This window comes from Equus quagga, chromosome 1 (assembly GCF_021613505.1).
Source record: "Equus quagga isolate Etosha38 chromosome 1, UCLA_HA_Equagga_1.0, whole genome shotgun sequence".
Classification (NCBI taxonomy): domain Eukaryota; kingdom Metazoa; phylum Chordata; class Mammalia; order Perissodactyla; family Equidae; genus Equus; species Equus quagga.
In genome coordinates, this window is record NC_060267.1 from 105,941,568 (window position 1) to 105,963,491 (window position 21,924).

Genomic DNA, 21,924 nt, shown 5'->3' on the forward strand with positions numbered 1-21,924 from the left:
ACCCCACAGAGCTTCTCTAGCATCTCTATCTTAGAGTTGAGTTTCTGGAGAGTGAAGTTGCGGTACTCGGGGTCCGGAGTGGTCGGGCCGTTGGTGGCGAATCTGCGGCCACGGACGGTGAGCGCGGGGCAGGTGGTGAGGAGCCCGCCCTTCTCCCTTCCCCCTCTGGCTCCTCCGTCCCTCCTCCCTCCTTTCTCCCTCCCTCCTGCTGGCGCCGCGGCTGCGGTAGGGACCTGGCCTTGGTCTCCGAGGAAACCGGCGAGGCGGGGCCGGAGCCGCGGGGCGGGGCTGGGGGCAGGGCCGGGAGCAAGAGTTACGCGGGCTGGAGCCTAAGGGGGCCCCGAGTTATGAGTAGGGGCGGGGCGCGGCTGGAAGAGAAGGAACCAGTCTATGGGGCCGGACTTTCGGGGGAGTGGGCGGGGCTATTTGTAAAGCGGGCCCCAGTAAGGAGAATAGGGGCTGAACGGAGCTAAAGGGTGGAGCTAAACAGAAGAGTGAGCCTCAGGAAAGAAAGGGCGGGGCTTTGGATGGGCCTGGAAGGTGGAGCTGGGCTAGCGAGAAAGGATAGAGCTGGGAAAACGACGCGAGGCTGAAGGGAAAGGGTGGGGCTTGGAAAAGGTAAGGGGCGGGGCTGGAGGGAAAGGGCGGGACCAAGTTAGGAATAACGGGGCGTGGCTGAAGGAAAGGGAAGGGGCTTGGGAAAGGTAAAGCAGAGGGACTGGAGGGAAGCTGTGGATCCGGAGGGAAGGGCCGGGTTTGGGGAGGTGCAGAGGGCTGAAGGGGTATAAAAGGGCTTGTGTAGGGTAAAATGGAATTCAGATGCTGGGAACTCCATAGGTTGGCTTGGAGATGCATCATGGCTATGGGTTGCCAGTTAGAAGGTGATGTCAAAACAGACGGAGCTGGGGCCGGCTCCGTGGCCGAGTGGTTAAGTTCGCGCGCTCCTGTGCTGCGGCCCAAGGTTGAGATCCTGGGCGTGGACATGGCACCGCTCGTCAGGCCACGGTGAGGCTGCGTCCCACATCCCACAACTGGAAGGACCTGCAACTAGGATATACAACTATGTACGGGGCGGGGGGGGGGGGGGGGGTGTGGGGGGGGGGGGGGGGGGGGAGATAAAGCAGAAAAAAAAAAAGATTGGCAACAGTTGTTAGCCCAGGTGCCAATCTTAAAAAAAAACAGAGCTGATTTTAATGTCACTGGGCCACTTAGTAGCTATCTGAACTTGAGCAAGTTGTTAAATTCTTCCTGCCTCAAATCCCTTATTTGTAAAACGGAGCTCGAAAACTCTAGTCATTTCTTGGGGACTTCGGAGAACTCGAGTGCCAGGGAGAGTCCGCTTGTTGAACAATGCTTGTTGCTGAGCCTCTCCAGTTTTGCCATCAAAGAGGAGTGTGAAAGGGTCTGGAAGCATCTGGGGTTCCAAAGCATCTGGAAGCTTCAGTTTTGTCTTAATGCAAACCTTGCATCGTACCCAATATAATGTATGTGTTTTCATATACAATGTCTTCCCAAAAACATCCTAATAAAATTGACACATCAAGAATATGTTTTCTGGTTAAGATGTTGTGATCTGGAGTCAAACTAATGAGTTCTCTTTAATAAGTGATTTAACCTCTCTGAGCCTCAGTTTCCTCATGTGTAAAATGAACATAAAATATAGTGCCTGCTTCATAGGATTATTGTGAGGATTAAATAAAATGGTGCTTGTAAATCGCCTAGCATTGTGTCTGATATATAGTGAATACTCAAAGAAAATATTAGCTTTTTTTATTATCCTTATTAAAAAAACTCAGAATAAATGGATCAGAGCAGACTTATATACAGTCATCTTAAAGCCAAACCCTTTTGAGGTCAGGAACCCTTTGAGTATCTGATGAAAGCTAAAGGTCTCTCTCCTCAGAAAAAAATGTACACACGCACAGTTTCACTTATTTCCTAAAGTGTTTGAAGAATGTCTGAAGAAGGGATTGGATGGATGTGTTAGGATGGGGATGAACCCTAGCTGAAGCTGTTTTGCTCCCTCCTCTTGGTGTGGCCCCAAGCCCTGGGTCCCCCAGTCTCCTTCCCCAAGAGCCATGAGACACAGGTGGAATAAAGATCAGCTTTATTATTGGCATGAAGGCAGGGAGGTCGTGACAGTGCCAGGCCCTTCTATGGGTGAGGGGGTGGAGGGCTCCACCAATTACCTCCTATCCTCTAAGCTGGCCTCCCAGTGAGGTCCAGGGCTCCAGGAATCTATGGCTTGCAGCAGAAGCAGTGGGTGGGCAGGCAGGCAGACTGCTAGGCGTTGGATAGGTGGGCTCCTCAGGGCTGCTCTGGAGCTGGAGTTGGGCTGAGGTTGGCAGGGGGTGGGGGGCGAGGCTGAATGTCTCTGGTGCGCATATAGGACAGCAGCTGCTCAGGGATCTCGGCCAGCACATCCTTGGCTAGTCGGGCCATGCTCAGCACCTGGTTCCCCGAACGGTCGACATAGTCTCGGAATGGGACAAACTGGGACAGGCACAGACAATCAGGTGTGGGTGGTGGCCAGGAGAGAGCGGAGTAGAGAGGAGGGCAGTAGGGAGGCTTCCTCTTTGACCGCTAACATCTCTTTCCAAATATCACACTGTCTGTCTCCCCCTATTTTGGATAGCTTTCCACATTTGCTTTCTACCCACCCACTTTTTTTTCCACCTTCTGTTCACCCTCAACTCACTCCAGTTTGGCTTCACACAGTCTACTAAAAACTGCTTTTGCTAATGTTGTCAGCAGCCCCATGTTCCCAAATCAGTCCAGTGGGCAATAATTGTCAATCCTCATCTAGCTTGACTTCTCTTTAGCTTTCCATTACATTTGGCCATAATCTTCCGGGACATATCCTACTCTTGACACATCATACTCTCCCGGATTTTCTCTTACTTTTCTGGATGCTCTCCTATTTTTTCCCTCCTTATTCCTCTGGGCCTACCTGATCCCTAAACCTGGTCCCTTCTCCTTCTCAGTTCTCTTGCTGGGTGATTTCATATGCTTCCAAGCTTTAAAAACTCTTCCCTGATGACTCCCAAATTTATATATTCATCCCTGGCCTCTTTTTAAAGTTCAGAGCCACAGAGTTAGTTGTCCATATCACATCTCCATTCAGTTGTCGTAGATACCTCAAACCTAATGTGTTCACAACTGAATTCTAGCCCTTTCTGCCAAGTCTGCTCCTCCTCCAGCTTTCCCCTTCCCAGGAAATGGGCCTATCACTCACTCAGTTGCTCATGCTAGAAAACTGACCGTCATCCTTGAAGCCTCCCTCACACCTCATCACCATTTAATCAGATCATTAACTCTTGTAAAATTTTCTTAAATAATCTTTTGAACCTCCATCCTCACTGCTTCCATTCTCCTCCAGATCCCTATTGTCTCCCCTCCATTACTTCAAAGTCTTCCTCACTAACAGGTCTACTTGCCTTCTCTATCATCCTGCCAGAGTCCACCCTCCACACAGCAGAGAGCCTCTTAAAATGTAAGTTTGACCACCTACTCCCCTCTGTAATCCTTCAAGAGCTTTCCAATTCTTTTAGAACAAAATCCCAATCTTGACCATAACCGGCAAGGCCTTGGCTCCCTCTTCCTCTCACTTACTGTGATCTGCCACCCTGGCCTCTTGCATTTTCCATGATTGGTCCAATTCTTCTGAGCCTCAGGGCTTTCTCATGTGCTGCTCCTTTGCTTGTAATACTTATCCCCTTGTTTAGGTTTCAGTTGAAATGTCATTTCCTCATAGAAGCCTTCCCTGACTACCCTACCTAATCAGGTTTCTGTTATAGGCTCTCCTAGTGGCCTTTGCTGTTCCTCTAGAGCACTATCACAATCTAATGAGATATTTAACTGTGTGATTATTACTGGTTGCCTCCACTAGAGATGAAAGGCCCTGGGATCTTCTACACTATGGATCCACAATGGCTGCAGTAACCTGCCTATTTCTCAAAAAGAATTTGTTCACTGAATGCAGGAAGGCTGAGAGTGAGGGGGAGAAAGGTAGGTGATTTAAGAAGGCAGTAAGGGAGAGTGGCTGCCAGTCTAGCCTCTCCTTCCCACCATGCCTTTCGACTCCATGACTTCCTCTTCCTGGTCAAGTCTACCTGAACGATGTCTCGCTCTGCGTAGCGTCCCCTATAGGACACGCGCACGTCATCACCGTCCAACTCTTCCATTGCTGCAGAAAAGACACTCCTTAGCTGATTGGCCTCTCCCACACCAACCCATGCCGCCTCCCTCCCTCTTTAGCTCCCCTTCAGAGTCACCATGAGAATCCCAATGGTTGTATCAAAGTCCTGCAAAAATTAGGCATTGTTATGGAGTTATTATTATGATGCCTTCCCATGTATTCCATCCTCCCAGGAACCCCAGAAGGGAAGCTATTTGTATCAACAGTCTCGGTTATGATGAGGAAACAGGTTTAGAGGTCTGTGATTTGGCCAAGGTCCAGCATAGGCATCCATCCTATCTTTTCTCTGAGGCAGGCCTGGGTGCCCAGATCTGCCCCAATCTTCCCCAGTTCTTGGTCCCACTCATAGACACCCCCTCATCCTACTCACCCTCAAACATGGCTGGTCCCACACCAACAATAATGATAGACATGGGCAATGAGGAGGCCTGTGAGGGGAAAAAGGGTGAACAGTTGGGGTGAGCAGCCATAACAAGGGAGGTGACTGTTGGGAAACAATTCTCTGTGTGTGTCACGTTTCTGCACACCTTGCAAGCAGAGACACTGATTCCCTTTGTTCTAGACTATCTTTGCAAGGATGTCTGCATATCAAACAGCCTTGAAAGTCACAGTATCTTCTTTTAGAGCAAAGGGCAGGTTTGTTAACGTCTGGTATAATAAAATGTCTCACACTGGAAAAAAGGGCAGGCATGCTTACTGCCTATTATAAAAGATTCAGGTTCCCTAAGTTCAAGGTTTCTGTCCTATAATGCAACCCACTGTAGGTGCAGATATCATCTGACCCTCTTCACATCATCTTTTGGGAATCAGGACTTAGATAATCAGAGCAAAGGCTGAAACCCAAGTTACTGCTATTGCTGGGGATAACTAAGTCCTTTGTCTCTGATCCAGGAATCTTGTGTCTTCTGCCAGTATCCATAAAACTGGCAGGTTAATTCTTTAACTTGCAAGTAGGGTAAAATTTCAACTCCTTCACATTTATTAACAGTGATCCCACCCTGCCAAGCCCTCCTCCTTGGACTCACACTGACAATGGCCTCCTTGGTCTGCGTCATGTCAGAGATGACCCCATCAGTGATGATGAGCAGAACATAGTACTGGGAACCATCAGAGATCTTGGCTGCAGCCCTGGGTGAGAGGGCAAGGTCAGAATCCAGCTGAAAGCCCAGAGAGGCCAAGGGAACACCCTACCCGTAAAGCTTCCACAGCCAGCGTGTAAGGAGTGGGCAAGGACTGGGGATTTTGAAGCTCAGGCTCCTTCCTCAGACCTGGCTGCCTGCCCCTGCCTGCCATCCCTCCAGTAACATTTATGGAGCGCTTACTATGATGGGTACTGTGTTAGGCACTGGAGGTACACTAGGAGAAAAAAACAAATCCATTCTAGCCCTCTTGAGGGGGGACATTGATCCAAGAATCACAGAAATAGGTATAAAATTATACTTGAGACAAGTGCTGTGATGGGAAGGGATACTGGTATGACAGTGTCTAGTAGGGGATCTGACATGGTCCAGAAGGTCAGTGAAGGCTTCTTTAAAGAAAAAGTGTTTGAGGATGAAGGAGAGGCTGAGTGAAGGGAGGATCATTCCAGGCAGAGGGAACAGCATAGACAAAGCCTCTGTGATGGGACTGAAGGAAGCCCCCCTTGTCTGGAGCCCAGAAAGTGAGGGAAGCAGAGTGGACTCTGTGGCTGAGATGGGGCAGGGGCCAGACCACACAGGGCTTTGTTGGCCCTGGAAACATTTTGGTGTTTATGCAAGAGCAAGCCCAAAGGTTGAAGGCCTTCTTTCTTCCCTCTCACTCATTTCTTCTCTCTCTCCCTTCTCCCCTTTGCTGACCACATTCCATTGCCTGGGCTGCTGAGTCCTCAGCCAGTCTAACAGCTGCTCCCAGAGCTCCTTTTTCTTCTCTCACCATCAATCTTTGAATCCAAGATTTTTCCATCTGAAAAGGACTTCAGAAGTCATTGAGTCCAGTCTTCTTATTTTACAAATACGAAAAAATGAGACCTTGAGAGAGCACAAAGGCCATGACAGACCTGGGTCTCTTGACTTCCAGTCTCAGACCCCGTGTGGGTTGGAAAGGATTGAGCTGCACTATCCAATAAGGTAGCCCCTAGCCACATTGGCTATTGAATATTAAATTAACTAAGTTAGGGGCTGGCCCCGTGGCCGAGTGGTTAAGTTCGCGCGCTCCGCTGCAGGCGGCCCAGTGTTTTGTCAGTTCGAATCCTGGGCGTGGACATGGCATCGCTCATCAAACCACACTGAGGCAGTGTCCCACGTGCCACAACTAGAAGGACCCACAAGGAAGAATATACAACTATGTACCAGGGGGCTTTGGGGAGAAAAAGGAAAAAATAAAATCTTTAAAAAATAAAAAATAAATAAATAACTAAGTTAAATAGAATTAAACATTCAGTTCCTTGTTCATGTAGCTGCATCTCAAGTGCTCAATATCCATATGTGGCTGGCGGCTACCATATTGGATAGCACAAATAGGTAACATTTCCATCATTGTAGAGAGTTCAATTGGAGAGTGCTGGTATTTAAGCTTGATATAAAAAAATCAGAGGAAAGCAGGGTGAGAGTGGAGAATTCAAATAGCTATGGCTCAGTTTGCCCAGTGCCCTGCATGGGAGTGGGTCATAATCCTCCTTAGTGGCCCCTGCTCCCTTCCTGAATTCTGGCTGAAGCCTCCTTGTAGGCCTGGACTGATACCATTTCCTGTCACTCACTTGTTTTACAGAGAGTCATTGCACACCTGCTGTGTGTCAGGCACCAAGCTTGGTGCTGAGATTTCAGCAGAGAATAGAGTATTATTCTGTGGGAGATGGATGCTTATACCATTAAGATGCATTGAGGTTAGGGCTTTGAGGATGTGACATCTGACCTAAGATCTGAAAAATAAGTAGGAGTTAGCCAGGTGAAGGTGGTGGTGGTGGGGGGGGGGGGGGGCGGGGTTGGGAAGGTAAAGGGAAAAGTGTTCCAGAGAGAGGGAATGGCATGTACAAGAGAATGTTCTAGAAGGCACATGTAGGACTACAGAAGAGAGATGAGGCTGGAGCAGTGGGTGAAGACCCACTCATGAAGGAATTTGTGAACCAGGGGCAGTGGGGGGCATGGAAAGGTTTAGGGGCACAGGAGGTACATCTTTGGTTCCCCATAGGTACCTGGCATTCCCAAGGCCATTTAGACTCGGAGATGGGTGACTAGCTGAGGGAGGCCAGTCTGTGCCTCACTTGGCTATTGGGTGAGAAACAACAAAGAGCCATCTGTGATCATCAGAATCACAGCTGCACACTTGACATACGTGATCTAATTTAATCCTCACCACCATTCTATGAGGTAGGCCTATTTTTCATTCCCATTTTTTAAATGGGAAAACTGAAGTTCAGAGACATTAAGTAGCACCAGCAAGTGGTGGTGAAGCCAGAGTCCAAGCCCATTCTTGACCAACTGAGCCTAAAGCCTGAACTCTGGATTCTTTCACTCTCTGGTCCTGGCCTGATCTTTGGGTGCTCCTCCACATATACACACATTCTGGTCCTACTGTATTGTTTTCTGTTTCCTAAGCTTGCCCCTTAATGCCTCTGTGATTTTCACATGCAGTTCCTTCTGCCAGGCCTACTCTGCACCTCTTTCTCTGATAAAGTCCACCTCGCCCTCTAGACCTAGCTGAGTAGTCCCCTCCGCCAATAGGCTGCCTTGGGTCTCTCAGACTATACATCCTCCCCTCCTCTCCCTCTGCCTTCTAGGATACTGCCTACCAAGATGGGCTGTCTGCCCATCCAAATGGGGTCTCACACCCCTGAGGGTACCAGCATGTGTACCCGGAGGGACCAAAGGCCACAGGATACCTGGAGCATTCATTCTACTATATATCTGGTGGATAAAGCTAGATAACTCTAAAGACACTTGAAACACCTTCCCCTCTCCCCCAAATTAAAGCATAATGTGAGAAGAATGTAAAATTTGCATGCATTTTTAAGATAAAATATGGGGACTTCAAAGACATTTTCAGCCTGGCTGCTTTCAGCTGTGCCCCCAGATTCCCCTGGGAGAATCAGTTGCTTGCTTTTGCCGACAGGTGACTTGCTGGAAAAGTCTGGGAAGCTCTGGCCTACAGAAAGTAATGATTTATTTATATTTCTGTCTCCTGCACCGAGGCAGGAAGTCCCAAGGGCAGAGACCAGATCTGATTCATCTGTGAGTCTCCAGTGTCCCAGTAGAGAACTGAGCACACAGCAGATGCCCTTTGAATAGTAATAATGATAATAATAGTAACAGTAATAGCCAACACACTTATAGTTCTAGGTGCTTGACATATATTAATTTAGTTAATCCTCTCAACAACCCTATGATGTGGATATTATTATCCCCTTTTTACAACTGAGGAAATAAGCAGAGAGGTTAAGAGTCTTGCCCAAAGTTACACAGCTAGTGAGTGGTAGAGTGGGAGTATTAACTTAGCTGGTCTGGTTCCATGGCCCACATTCATGCTACATTGCCCCTTTACTGAATGTTTATTAAATGAGTGAATAAATGAATGAACCATTGAACTTGCCCGAGATAATATTCAAGAAGTCTGTTTACTAATAACAAAAAAATACGTTCAGGCTCCAATATTAAGTGAAAAAATCAGTAGTGAAATATTAAATGTAATTTGACTGCACTTATGGATGCATAAGGAAAAGACTGTCAAGAACTATATATACATCCACATTCCCGCAGGCAGTACTCTGGGTGATTTCTTATTTCATTTCTCCATCCTTGAAATTTTCTAACACAATGTTATGTTACTTTTATAGTTAAAGAAATCTCATCCTCATTATGAATTAGAAAATAAACAAATCTTCATTAGGGAAAAAGGAAGTCTATGGACATATAAATCTCCCTGAAATCTTTCCACTTTAATTCTCCGTTTTTGTTTCATCTTTTTACATTCAAGCTCTCTAAGGTACTTTGTGTTAGCTGGGTCTCTTTTATTCACAAATAGTAGGGTTTACTTATATGTATTTTTAATTCAATCAGAGAATCTTTTTCTTTTAATAGGTGAGCTTATCTAATTTATGTTTATTGATATGTTTTGTTTTAGTTCTGTCATTTTATTTTACTTGAATTTTAAAAATCATTTGATATGTGCTCTGGGTTTTTTTTGGTATGTTTTTATTCTGAAAATTTGGAGTTATCTATTTTTAGAAATTACTCTTCTATTTTTTAATCTACCATTTATTGAGCACTTACTATAGACCAGACACTGTGCTAATAATTCTTACATTGTTATCTAATATTAAACTCCCAATAACCTTATTAAGAAGGTGCTATTGTTATCCATTATTACACCCATTTACAGGGATGAAATGGAGCCTTAGAAAGGCTAAGTTGCTTAAGGTCACATGGTTAGCAAGTGCTGGAGCCAGGATCACTCCCACATCTGATGCCAAAGCTTGTGCCTTAGCTATTGTGCTATAGGCCCTTCTCTCTTATCCCCAAACTTGAGGCCTGGGTTGTTGTTCCCAGGGAGTGGGGTTGGGGTAGTTTGTTGACACCCTCTCTACCTCAGAATAAGGCATTGCATAACCTCTTTATACCAGAGCCTGGCCAACACTGAAACTTTCACCCTCTCCCTAAAGCCCAAGTTTACCCAAGAATAATCCTGAGCACCCTTGGGAAGTAAGTTCCCTGTCTAGATCCCCTCATTCCCCCCAACCCCGACCCAGTTCCCTTACCTGGCCACTTGGTTGATGACAGGAGCAAAGTAGGTGGGCCCGTACAGCTGCACTGTGCGCAGGCTCTGGAAGTAGCTCTCCAGCACGCCCTCAATGCCCGCACAGTTGGGGTCCTCATCATTGTTGTTCTGTCAGGGAAGATGACTTGCTGGGCTGAGCCCAGTGCAGGGTATACCCCGGAGTGCTCTGATCCAAGCTCACTCCTTCCTTTTTCCATCATGCTCTTTCATGCTCATCTCCAAACTCCAGCCCTGCTCCCCTCCCTGCTCTGTCACCCTCTCAAAGCTTCCTGCTTCTCTGCAGGTCCTTGACCCTTAGAAGAAATGTAAATAGAAGAAATTCATCAACTTGGGTGGGCCAGATGCCAGAGCATGGAGTGTAGGCTCTGGCCAGTACCATACCAGGGGGAACTGGTGGGAGATTCGTCCCTCTGGAGGCAGCTTGGCCCCAAAGCCGTAGGCTGGGAAGAGCTTGTCACTGTCATAGTCCTGGATGATTTCTCCCACTGCCTTGAGGGCCATGGCATAGGCGCTGAGCTGGTAGGGACTCATGTAGTGCAGGGAAGTGGGCTGCAGGGGATTCCCTGTAGGGACACAGGAGCCCCAGCCTCATGGTCACCTTGATCATCCATCTATTCACCTGCCTGTCCTTATATGCATCCATCCACCTATCCATTCATCCATTCTTTACCTATGTACTCCCTCATTATTTTACCCAGTCATCCATATGTTCATTTATCCATCTAGCCACCCACAAACCCCTATATCCATCAATTTATTCACCTACCCACATGTCCATTCTCCTATTCACTGGGCATAAATCCGTCTTCCAATCTACCTATTCATCTCTATCCAACTGCCTCTCTATTCTCTTATCCAACTATTCACCCACCTATCCATCTGTCCATCCCTCCATCCATCCACTTGCCCACCTGCCATTTCTCTTCCTTTCCCATAAATCCAGACAGCCATATTCTTTTTTCCATCCATCCATCCATCCCTATCTATTCCATTCATTTACTTGTCTGTCTATCCTCATATGGATCCATCCACTTGTCCACTCATCCATTCCCTATCTACTTACCTGTTATTTCCCTAAACATCTGTCCATTTGTCCACCTACATACCCATCCATGCATCCATTTGTCCAACCTGTTGTACTCAGTCACCAACCTATCTACCCACACAGTCATCGCTCACCACCCATTTACCTATCCATCTCTCCTTACGCCCCTACTCTTTCCTATCCATTCGTTTAGTCATCCACTTCTTGAGCTATCTATCTTTTCAACTTTCTTTGATCCATTTACCCACCTATTTTCCTGTACCCTCTGCCTACCCTTACACCCAAAAATCTCTCCCCAACACTCCTGCCCTAGTGCCAGCCTGGCTGGGCTTTGCCTCAAGGCTGGGTTTCCTGGGTAGGTGAACTCTTATTCCCAGGTCGGAATCCAGGCCAATCCCTAATGACTTCCTTAGAATTCCCCCACACATACACCCTGTTTCCCGACCCATGGCTCACCATTGGAAGCTGTGAAGTCAATGGCTACTGTGAAGTTCAGCTGCGTCCTGTTGGGCAAGTACATGGATTGAGAAGTGAGGAATTAATACTTATTATACCAGGATTTCTCCAACACTAGTGTGCATATGAATCTCCGGGGGATTGTGTTAAAATGCAGATGCTGATCTGGATGGTCTGAGTGGAGCCTAAGAGTCTACATTTCTAACAAACTTCCAGTGATGCAGGTGCTGCTTGTCGATGGAGCACACTTTGGGTAGCAGAATTAAATGCCTGTTGTGTGACAAGTGTATTATATGTAATTTAACTTAACCCTTACTATTGCCCTGAAGTAGTAATTAACATCTCCATTTTACATAGAAGAAAAGTGAGATTCAGAGAAGCAAAGTACCTTTTCCAGATCTGCCTGCCTCGACTGAACCAAGCAGAATATCTTCTGTAGTGTGCTTGGCTTTCCCCTCCCTCTTGTTTGGCCATAACTTTTTTTCTGGACCTCAGTTAGGTTACTGGGGCCACCTATGAAGACCACTGGTCTGGCATCTTCCCAGAGGGGACTGGAAGCTAGGGACGAAAGGCACCCTCCTGAAGAGAACTAAGATGGGCAATACTATGCATTTTACAGAGCACTTTATGGTTTGCCAAGTGTTTTAAAGTTTATCTCCATGATCTCGTTGGACCCTGACCATTCATAAATAAGAAAACTGAGGCTCAGAACTGGGAGTAACTCATTGCTGGGCTTTCAGCCCAGAGCTTGGTCTGTGACTCACCCTCCCTTGATGTAATCAACAAAAGTGAATTCAGAATCCACAGAGAAGGAGAGCAGCGTCACCTGTGGGACAGAATAGGCAGCCCTGCCACTTTGGAAAGGGCAGTTAGGGTGGCAGAAGGGAGAGAGGCACATGATTCCACCTCCTGCCCCACCCTGTCTCACTCTGTGCAATTTCTGAAAGAGCAAAAAGGGGAAGCTGTCAGAAACATATTTGGATTTCCAAATGTATATTAAATTGGGAAATGCAGCTTAGGTTTTTAAAAAAATTCTACAGAAGAGTAAAGATCAAAAAGTTTTCCTCCAGTGAGAAAAAACAAAACAAAACAAAACAATTTAGATGCTGCTACCTTGTGTCCAATATTACTATATCCAAGTCATCTGTCTCCACAGCCTGCCCATACCCCCAGTGTTTGTCACACTGTGTCAATGGGGACATAAACAGAAGGATCCAAGAGAGCCAGAGCTCCAAGGAACACTCACAGTTCCCGAGTTGACATATCTCTTCTTCTTACATTTCTTCCGAGGGTTAAGTACCTAAGTGAGGAAGATAACAGTGATGGTGGGAAAGAGAGGAAGGGAGCTGCAGACTGAGCACAGTGGGAGGGAGGGCCTGGGCAACTTGGACAGAGCTAGAGCTCTCACCTCATACACTGTGAACTGGTTCTGGGCCTTGCTCAGCTCCCGGTAGCTTGTGGTGAACTCACCGATGAAGTCATGGCTGCAATGAGGCCAGGGGTGGGTGAGCAGCAGCTGCTGCTGGCTTGGAGCCAGCCCTGAAATCAGTCTTTTATTCCCACTATCCCCTGCCTCTACTTGGGCTGCAGGGCACTGGGGCTGGGGCCAGAAGAGGGGCCAAGCTAAGGGGAAGAGAAGGGAAGAGACAGTGTACCAGAGAGACAACTGAGGGGATCAGTTGTACCCCAGGTCTTGGCATCTATCATCACCCTTCCTGGCTCCTAAGGCCACTTTGGGGTTCCTAGTGAATGCACTATATATTATAGGGAATTGTTTGGGTTAAGTACAAGGGAAGGCAGTACTGTGAGGCAGTTCTACCTTCCATCCCGGTCCCAGTCGTACACATCAATCTTCACCGTTCTGAAATGCAGGAGATAAACATAGGCTGGGTGTGTATAATAAATCCTAGAAACACCCCCACCCACTTCACCATACACAAATCATTCTCCCATCCACCCCTCTGTCCTTCCATCACCCTTCCTCTCATCCATACATTCATCCTATCTGTTCATTCATCAGTCCATGCACATGCCCACCCATCTACTGCCACTACCACTATTACTACTACTCCTGTGTTTGTATCACTATTACTATTCTTTACCACTTATTGAGTCTTACTATGTTCCAGGCATTGTTCTCAGCACTTTCACAGATTGTCTCATTTAATTTAACAACCACCCTATAAAGTAAGTACTATTATTCTTATTTTTGGATAAGGAAACAGGAGTAAAAAAACAACAATAACTTGACCAAGGACCATAACTTGTAAGTGATTGAGCTGAGATTTACAGTCCCCCCTTATTCATGGTTTTGCTTTCTGTGGTTTCATTTATTTGCTCTCAACTGTGGTCCAGAAATATTAAGTGGAAAATTCCAGAAATAAACAATTCCTAAGTTTTAAACTGTGCTCCGTTCCAAGTAGCATTTTGAAATCTTGCGCTGTCCCACTCTGTCCGGTCCAGGACGTGAATCATCCCTTGTCCAGCATATCCACACTGTATACGTTACCTGCCCATTAGTCACTTAGTAGCTGTCTCAGTTATCAAATCAACTGCTGTGGTATTGCTGTGCTTGTGTTAGGTAACCCTTATTTTACTTCATAATGTCTCCAAAGCACAAGAGTAGTGATACTGGCAATTTGGATACAGCAAAAAGAAATTAGTGGTGTTAATCTCTTATTGTGCCTAATTTATAAATTAAACTTTATCACAAGTATGTACGTGCAGGAAAAAACAGTATATATTGGGTTTGGTACTATTTGCGGTTTCAGGCCTCCACTGGGGGTCTTGGAATGTATCCTCCTGCCGATAAGGGGTGACTACTGTAAACTCAGACATCCTGGTTCCAAAGACCTTGTTCTTAATTACTATGCCTAAGTCATCCCATATGTCCATCTATCTATGGGGCAATCCATTCAACTATCTGTCTATCCATCTAGCCACCCATTTACCCATACATTTGCCAATCGAATTCCCTATTAATCCTTATCTATATCCATCTTTCTAACTATACATCCTGCCATTCACTGACTCACTGATGCATGCAAGCATCCATCTGTCTGTCCATTCATCTGTTCAACCAAACACCCAACCATCTGACACCTGTCCATCTGATCATCCCTTCATCTGTATAACCATCCATTTATGTGCCCATCCTTCCTTCCACCCACCCACTTATCATCATACTGTACATTTACTAGTTCATATGGTCAGCCTATCCATCTACTTTACACTCATCCATCAACTAATTTATTCACTAATCCATCTATCCATCTACCATCCATTCATCTGTCCATCCATCAATCCACCTGTTACTCCACCAATTTTTCCTCCTGCTTTTCCAATCATCCCTCTGCTTCTCCAGCCATCCACCAATTTCTTAAATACCCATCCATCCACTCATCCATTTACTCGTCCATCTATTAATCCATTCATCATCTGTCCATTGACTAATCCGCCCATCAGTCCACTTATCCATTCATCTGCTATCCATTCATCCATCTCCTTTTCTACCCACCCACCAATCCTCTTATACATCCATTCATATACCTATCCATCCATTCACCAATTTATCTATCCATCTGACCATCCATTCATGTATCTGCTCATTCATTTGTTCATTTGCCCTTTCATCCACCTACCCATCCATTCATCCATCTATCCATCCATGTGGCTATTCATCTGCTTTACCATCCCCCCATCTCCATGCCCAAAATTCTGTCCCTCTGAGCAGGATCTTTCAACACTATTATGACACTTTTGCTATCATTCTGGGGCCCAGCAACCTCACCTCATACCCTTGTCCCCCTACTCCCTAGCTTATGCTGAAGCAGACCTGTCATAGTCTCCATTGCACAGTGCCCGCACAGGGATGCTGAAGGGCTGCCACACGGGGTTCAGCGTGTTTTTCACAACTTCTGTCTTGTGGCAGATGGTGAACCTGGAGAGGAGCAAGAGGACTGGAACCTGCTTTTGGGGTAGGGCTGAGCACAGAGACAGGGCCTTATACTCTTGGAGATTCCTGGGATTCTCCCACTTGTTAAGCACATATTGTGTGCTGCCTTGAGTGAATTCTGGGCTCTGGTCCTGGTGGAGTCTAAGATGCCCCACAACCAGCCTAAGAGCCCTAATGGGCCCATGGTCACAGTGGAGGGGTAGGGGGCTGCCATCAGAGATGGCAGTGACTCACGTGCCATCCTCATTGCTCCTGTAGAACACAAGGAAGGGGTCTGATTTCCCAAAGAAGTCCTTCTTGTCTAGCTTGTTTGCACATAGCTGCATGGTGGCAATGTCCTAGGGGTGAAGTTGGGCTGTTGACACTCAAATTGCCCATAGCCTCAGAGAGTCCACTAAAGGGAGTTCGGAGAGAGAAGGGAGCCTCCTGGGTCTAGCTTGTGGCCCTTACTGACCCGACAATTGCTAAGCTCCTCTGCGATCAGCAATATGGTCCCACACTTCTTGCCTGGTACACCCCTGGAAGCAGAAAAAGCCTCTTTGTGAGGGAGGGGGAGTAGGAAACAAGGATTAGGGTGGCCAATCTGGGATTGGGTGGGCCAGGGGATTCAATTTGCCAATTACTGACAGTCCCCTGAGTGTGTCCCCTTGTATCTTGGGTGGCTCTTGGTGGGGAAGGGCCTGACTTTGACTGGAAAGGGGTCTGTAGTCTGGAAGGAAGGGGTTTATCTAGCCTAGGTGGACATCTCATAATGGTAGCATGGGAAAGACAAAGGATTTAGAGTACTGGGCAAGTTATTTCCCTTTTCTTTGGGCCCTAGTTTTCTCCTATATGGAGTAGAACTCATGCCTACCTCTCAGGGCTGTGAAGAGATCTGAATGAGTGCATAGAAGGAAAAGCAATTGGTAAGCTTTATAGATATGAGGATGGTTATATTTCTAAAAGCAGACTCTGGTATCTACTATATGCCAGGCACTGTGCTGGGTATGAATTGGTTGGTTGGCACTCTCCAGCTCTGCTAGACCCTGCCCTTGGGGAGCTTCCAGGAGGAGGTGGGATGTCAAAGCCAGCAGGCAAGTAGAGTGTGATGTGGCAGTCTTGAATGAGGGAGAGGAATTTCCATCTAGACCTGGGGCAAAAGGCCTGGTTTGTTAGGTCAAATGCTATGCTTTCCAAATACTGTGAAGAGTGAGATAAAAAAGACAAAGGAAGTCTTATTCTCTCCTGACCCAAGAAAGGACACTTCCATATGCTTGAAGGATGCATACCAGAACACCCATTCCCACTTGCCTTGGGTCTCCAAGCAGTCAGGGACATTGTTGATATGGGCCTGTGAACCCCAATCCCCAAAGGAATCCAAAGTGTGGCAGAAAGAAAGCTAGATCAGGGATCCTGGGTTCAAGTCCTGACTCCAACTTGCTGTGTCATTTCCCCCATCTTTAAAATGAGACTGTTGAACCATTTCTTTGGCTCCTTTATCTCTGACTCTCTGTGCTTTAAAAACATGGAATGTAATGAGTACAGGGACTCTTCACCTGCACATCCAGAACCAAGTCACCAATCTCTTGCCTTCTTGCTGTTCTTCACTTCTTTGGCGTTCTCCCTCACCTCCTCACCCAGTGTGAATTCCACTCAGTGATTATAACCATCACTCCCTTGCATCCTATCCCTTTACCCTTGCCCTGCTCTCAGTTTGATATACTTCTTTGGCAGAACCACAGCCCTAGTTAAATCCAGTTCTCTGTCTATCCCATACTGCACCTGTGCAGCTGAATATGGTCAGAGGAAAACATGTAATTATGCTAACTGGTTTCATTTTGAACACATGACCACAAACCTCAAGAGCATCCTAACCATACTATATGCCCCAAGTCCCTTCACTCTCCAGTTCTGCTGGATGGCAGTTTCACTCCTCCTCGCCTCTCCTCAAACCCAGAAAGCCTCGTCCTTCATCCTCACTCTCAATGACCTTGTTTCCTGCTTCACTGACAAAACTCAAGCAACCAGAAGAGAATGTCCACAGACCCACCACCACACCTACCCTGCCTTTAGTATTTTCATCCACACAACTGTGCCTTCCTACCATTACTGTAAATGACTGCCTGCGTGCCTGTTTATCCCTCCACCATGTGCTCCATTCCACAGCCTCTTGTCTGCACAAGAACATCACTCCAGCAATTCTCCTCTCTTTTTATTATGTCAAATTTTCAGTTTCTACTGGGTCATTCCCATTAACATACAAACGTGGTGTAATTTTTCTCATGTTAAAAAATTACTAAAAATATTCTGGACCTCATTTCCCTCTCCAGCCACCCTCCTTTTGTCTTCTCCTCTTTGCAGCAAAACCCCTTGAAGATTCCTTGACTCCTATTTCTCTCTTCCATTCTCTTCTAAACCTCTCCAATCAGGCTGTCACTCCCATCTCTCCTTCAAAACTATGCTTGTGAGAGTCACCAGTGACCTCCATCTTGCTAAATCCAATGGCCAATTCCCGATTCTCACCTTATTTGACCTGCAGTAGTATTTGACACAGCTGATCACTCTCTCCTCCTTGATACATGTCTTTCACTTTGCTTCCAGGACAACACCTTCTCTTGGTTCTCCTCCTACTTCATTAATGCTCCTCTCAGTCTCCTTTTCAAGCTCCAACTCATGGGGTCTCTGTCTTTGGTCTTCTCTCCTCACTCACTGGTGACCTCATCTAGTCTCATGGCCTTAAAGAACATCTAAGACTCATGTGTCTTACTGCCTATTTGACATGTCAGATGTCTAATAAAAATTATAAAATTCAGCATATTGGACTGAACTCCTGATTGAATCCTCCCCATAACTTATTCCTCCCTCATTTTTTTTTTTTTTTTTTTTTTTTACCATCTCAGTTTATGGTAACTCCATCCTTCCAGTTGTTCAGGCCAAAGGCCTTGGTGTCATCTTCGACTCCTCTTTTTCTGCCACATCCGTATTCAATCTGTCAGGAAGCTGTTGGCTCCACCTTCAAAATATATCCATGATCTGGCCACTTCTCCCCTCCTTCACTGCTACCATCCTGGATTACTGTAAATAGCCTTCCAATTGGCTTCGTATCTCTACCTTTGTCCCCTGAAACTTTATTCTCAATCCAGCAGCCAGCATCATCCTTTGAAAGCATAGTCAGATCATGTCACTCCTCTTCTCAGAACCCTCCAGTGACTTCCCAACTCAGACTAAAGGCTAAATCCTTACAGTGGCTACAAGGCCCTCACTGTCAACTCTCCAACTGCACCTCCTCTTTCTCTCCCCCTTGTTCACTTGGCTCCAGCCACACTGGCCTCCTTGCTGGGCTTTTGCACTGGTGATTTCCTTTGCCTGGAACATTCCTCCTCCAGATATCTGCACAGCTCACTCTCTTACCTCCTTCAGGTCATAGCCCTGAAATTACCTCTCCAGGGGGCCAACTCAACCACTCTGTTGAATAGAGCACCTCTTGCCCACCCAGCATGTCCAATTCCCCTAATGCTTCTCTGCTTTGCCTTTTTTCTGTAGCTCTTAATGTCTTCTAATATATTATGTAATGCACTTATTTATGATGTCTATTTTGCACTGTCTCTACCTCTCTTCCAGAGCATAAGCTCCCTGAGGGCAGGAACTTTGTTTTGTTTACCAGTGCAACTCACACCCCTTGAACAGTGGCTGACACAGAGTATGTGCCCAGTAGTATTTGTGGAATGGATAAATCCCTGGTGCCTAGCACAGGGTATGGCATACAAAACATGGTGATAAATATTTAGTGAGTGAATGTAATGGAAATTCCAGAGGACTTGACTTAGTCAGGGGAAGCTTCCTGGAGGAGAAGGGCTTGGAAGTGGACCTTAAAGGTTGAATCAGGCTTAGAGTAAGGAGAAAGAGACATGTCAGGCATAAGACTGCCTTGAGCAAAGCCCTGGAGATTGGATTTTCCCACGAGGGTGATGGGAGCCATTGAAGGCTCCGGACCACGGGGAATCCCAGCCTCCACTGCTATCGGGTCAGCAGCGTCTTTGGGAGGAGATTTTGGAGGTGCCCGCCCTTCCCCCACACCCCTTCCGGTTCAGCTCACGTGAGGGGTCGCTCTACGCGGCTGCCCTGGCCTCCGATCACCTCTCCCAGGGCCAGGAACGCTTGTCCCAGGAAATCCTGCGCCGGGACACGGAGTCAGTGAAGCTAGGAGGAGCTGGGGGCGCAGAGTCCCAGCCCAGCCCTGGTAATGCTGCCGCACCGACCAGGGCTTTCTGAGGCGCTGGAACGTCGCAAGAACCACCGCCTGGCATGTGCTTTAAAGGAAGGGGAGGGGGCACCCAGGCAAGCCCCGCTTCTTGATCTTGCCATCACTTTAAGCTGCTCTCCACGATGCCATCCCACCCCTCACCTCTCACCCGCCGTCCAGCCCCATTCAGCCTCACCTTCTGCAGGTCCCAGCGGCGGCCAAGAAGGAAGAGAAGCAGTGAGTAAGAGGCACAGGCAGGAAACCGAGGCAGGAGCAGGACAGGAGGGCCAGGAGGGTGGGGTGGGGGCCGAAGAAGGTAGAGTCGGGGTTGAGGGGTAGGAGAGTTCTAAGGAGGGTCGTTTAACACACTGAACTCCGCCTGTGTACCCGGCCAACCCGCGAGGGGACGCTCGCTCACCGGTTTGGAGATGTTGGTTTTGGAGTCAACGTTGTACCTGGGAAGAGAGTGGAACCAGCGTGGGATGAAGCTGGTGGGAGAGAGCATGGAAAAGGGGCCCGGTTTCGAGTTCTGGTTAAAATTGTGGGTGGAGGGAGGGGCGGCCTTGGATCCGAATTCAACCTGGATCTCCTTTGGGTCAGGAGCCAGGGTCAGAGAGGGTAGGCCTGGAGCTAAGACTGGAGTGGAGCTCTTCAGAGTGGGACCAAACTGGGCCTGGGGGAGGAGCTAGGCCGGGAGTCCAGGCGGGGCGGGGCCAGCCAGAATTTTGGGCTGATCCAGGTCGGGCGGGGGGCGGTCCAAGCCAGAATTCTGGGCGGGGCTCACACGTCAAAGCGCAGATTTTGCTTTTCCTCAAAGAAATAGTCGAGGACGAATTTGCGCACGAAGTCTGGGTTCAGCGTGTTGTCGATCACTTCGGTCCGTCCAAACTGGATGGGGGTCGGAGAGTCAGCGCGAGGCCTGCAAGGGGGCAGGTGATTCCCGGGGGCGGCTCTGGGCTGGGAGAGGGCTCTGGTACTCACCTCCCGCCACTCCTGGCTGGCCCGGCTCTGCGTGTAAAGCACCACCACTGCAGGCAGGAGCGAGGGCGGGGAGGGAAGGACGTCAGGTCGGCCCGCACCCCCTGCCCGCCCTAGTCGTGCCCGGACCCCAGGCTCCCCCTCCCGGCCCTGGCGCCGCCTACTGGGGTCGGACTTGGAGAAGGTGTCCAGGTCCAGCAGGTTCCTAGAGAAAGCGACAGACAGATGGACAGAGGGTCATCCTGGAGCCCACCGCCTCGTCTCTACCCAGAGTTGGGTACCCGGGGTAGGCATGGGGCTCAAATCGCACCTCCCTCTCCCATTACTACACCCAGCCGGGGTCCGCGTTGTCAGCATCCTGGACAGCACCGGAAATCTCAGCCCAAAAACAGTGTCTCTGCGGACTGGACGCGTATGCATCCAGACTGTCTCCAAGGGCCCAAGAAAGAGGGTTAGCTTCTAGAACTTTGTCCTCTTGGGGCCCAGATCCTACTGGGTCCCTGCAACCCATCCCTTGAACCCGCAGGCTGAGCCGTCTTTTGCGGGTGGGGCTGTTCAAGGAAACCCTCTCCCCGAATCCGCCGGCGACTCCCCTGAGTCTGCTTCCGCGATTTTCCGCCCAGATGCCTCTCTCCCCCGGGTCTAGCCCGTGTCCGCGCCGAGCCCCGGAGCCGGTTGGGGTTGGGGCACTGCCTAAGCCCTCCCCAGAGTGGCCCGCTCACCGGCAGGACACGGTAATTTCAATCTTGGTGGCCGGGACGCTGCGCTCAGAGGTTCCGCTGAGAGACATGGCTGGTCGGGTGGCCGTAGCTGCGGGAGGCTGCGAGACGGGGGCCGCCGGGGCTAGGGGCGGCGGGGTGGGCCCATGTGCCGCGGCGGTGGCGCCTGTGCTCTCTCCAGCCGAGTGTGCGCTCCCGCCGCTCGCGCCTTGACTGTGGCCGCCGGCGGCAGCGGCTCCAGATGGCAACAGAGCCCCGCCCGGCCCTGCGGGTGGCCCCCGCCCTATTGGAGCAGCCTCGAGCGGGCCGGGAACCTTACCCAGACCCCAATTTCACCCCACATCTTGGGAGAGTCCTCAGTGAATTTCTCTGGGGCGAAACCCAAGCCCCCTGAGAGCTGTCCGCGGTGCTGAAGGGTTGGGGGCGCTGGGTGGGCATAGGGGACGTTTCCTCTTCCGAAGCTGCTCCTTCAACAATCTGCTTATCCTCCTTCCCATTCCTGCATTGCCTAGGTCTCTGAATAGGAAGAGTTACACATTTGTTCTTATTAGCTGTGTGACCTTGGGCAAGTTACTCGACATCTCTGTGGCTCAGTCTCGTCAT

At 48.4% G+C, this 21,924-nt stretch overlaps 1 protein-coding gene across 1 annotated transcript; it reads right to left on the reverse strand.

The window, feature by feature from the left end:
• Nucleotides 1–2,143: 2,143 nt before the first annotated feature.
• On the reverse strand, nt 2,144–21,392 carry CPNE9 (copine family member 9). Its single transcript, XM_046681801.1, has 20 exons — nt 21,325–21,392; nt 20,767–20,807; nt 20,606–20,652; nt 20,409–20,512; nt 20,043–20,079; nt 19,478–19,554; nt 15,857–15,920; nt 15,637–15,740; nt 15,283–15,387; nt 13,267–13,308; nt 12,856–12,931; nt 12,694–12,747; nt 12,212–12,273; nt 11,448–11,494; nt 10,328–10,509; nt 9,927–10,054; nt 5,224–5,326; nt 4,569–4,626; nt 4,113–4,186; nt 2,144–2,493 (listed from the first exon to the last, which is right to left on the reverse strand). Exons 1-20 carry the CDS (start codon nt 21,390–21,392, stop codon nt 2,308–2,310), a joined length of 1,659 nt encoding a protein of 552 aa, XP_046537757.1. The 3' UTR covers nt 2,144–2,307.
• Nucleotides 21,393–21,924: the final 532 nt, after the last annotated feature.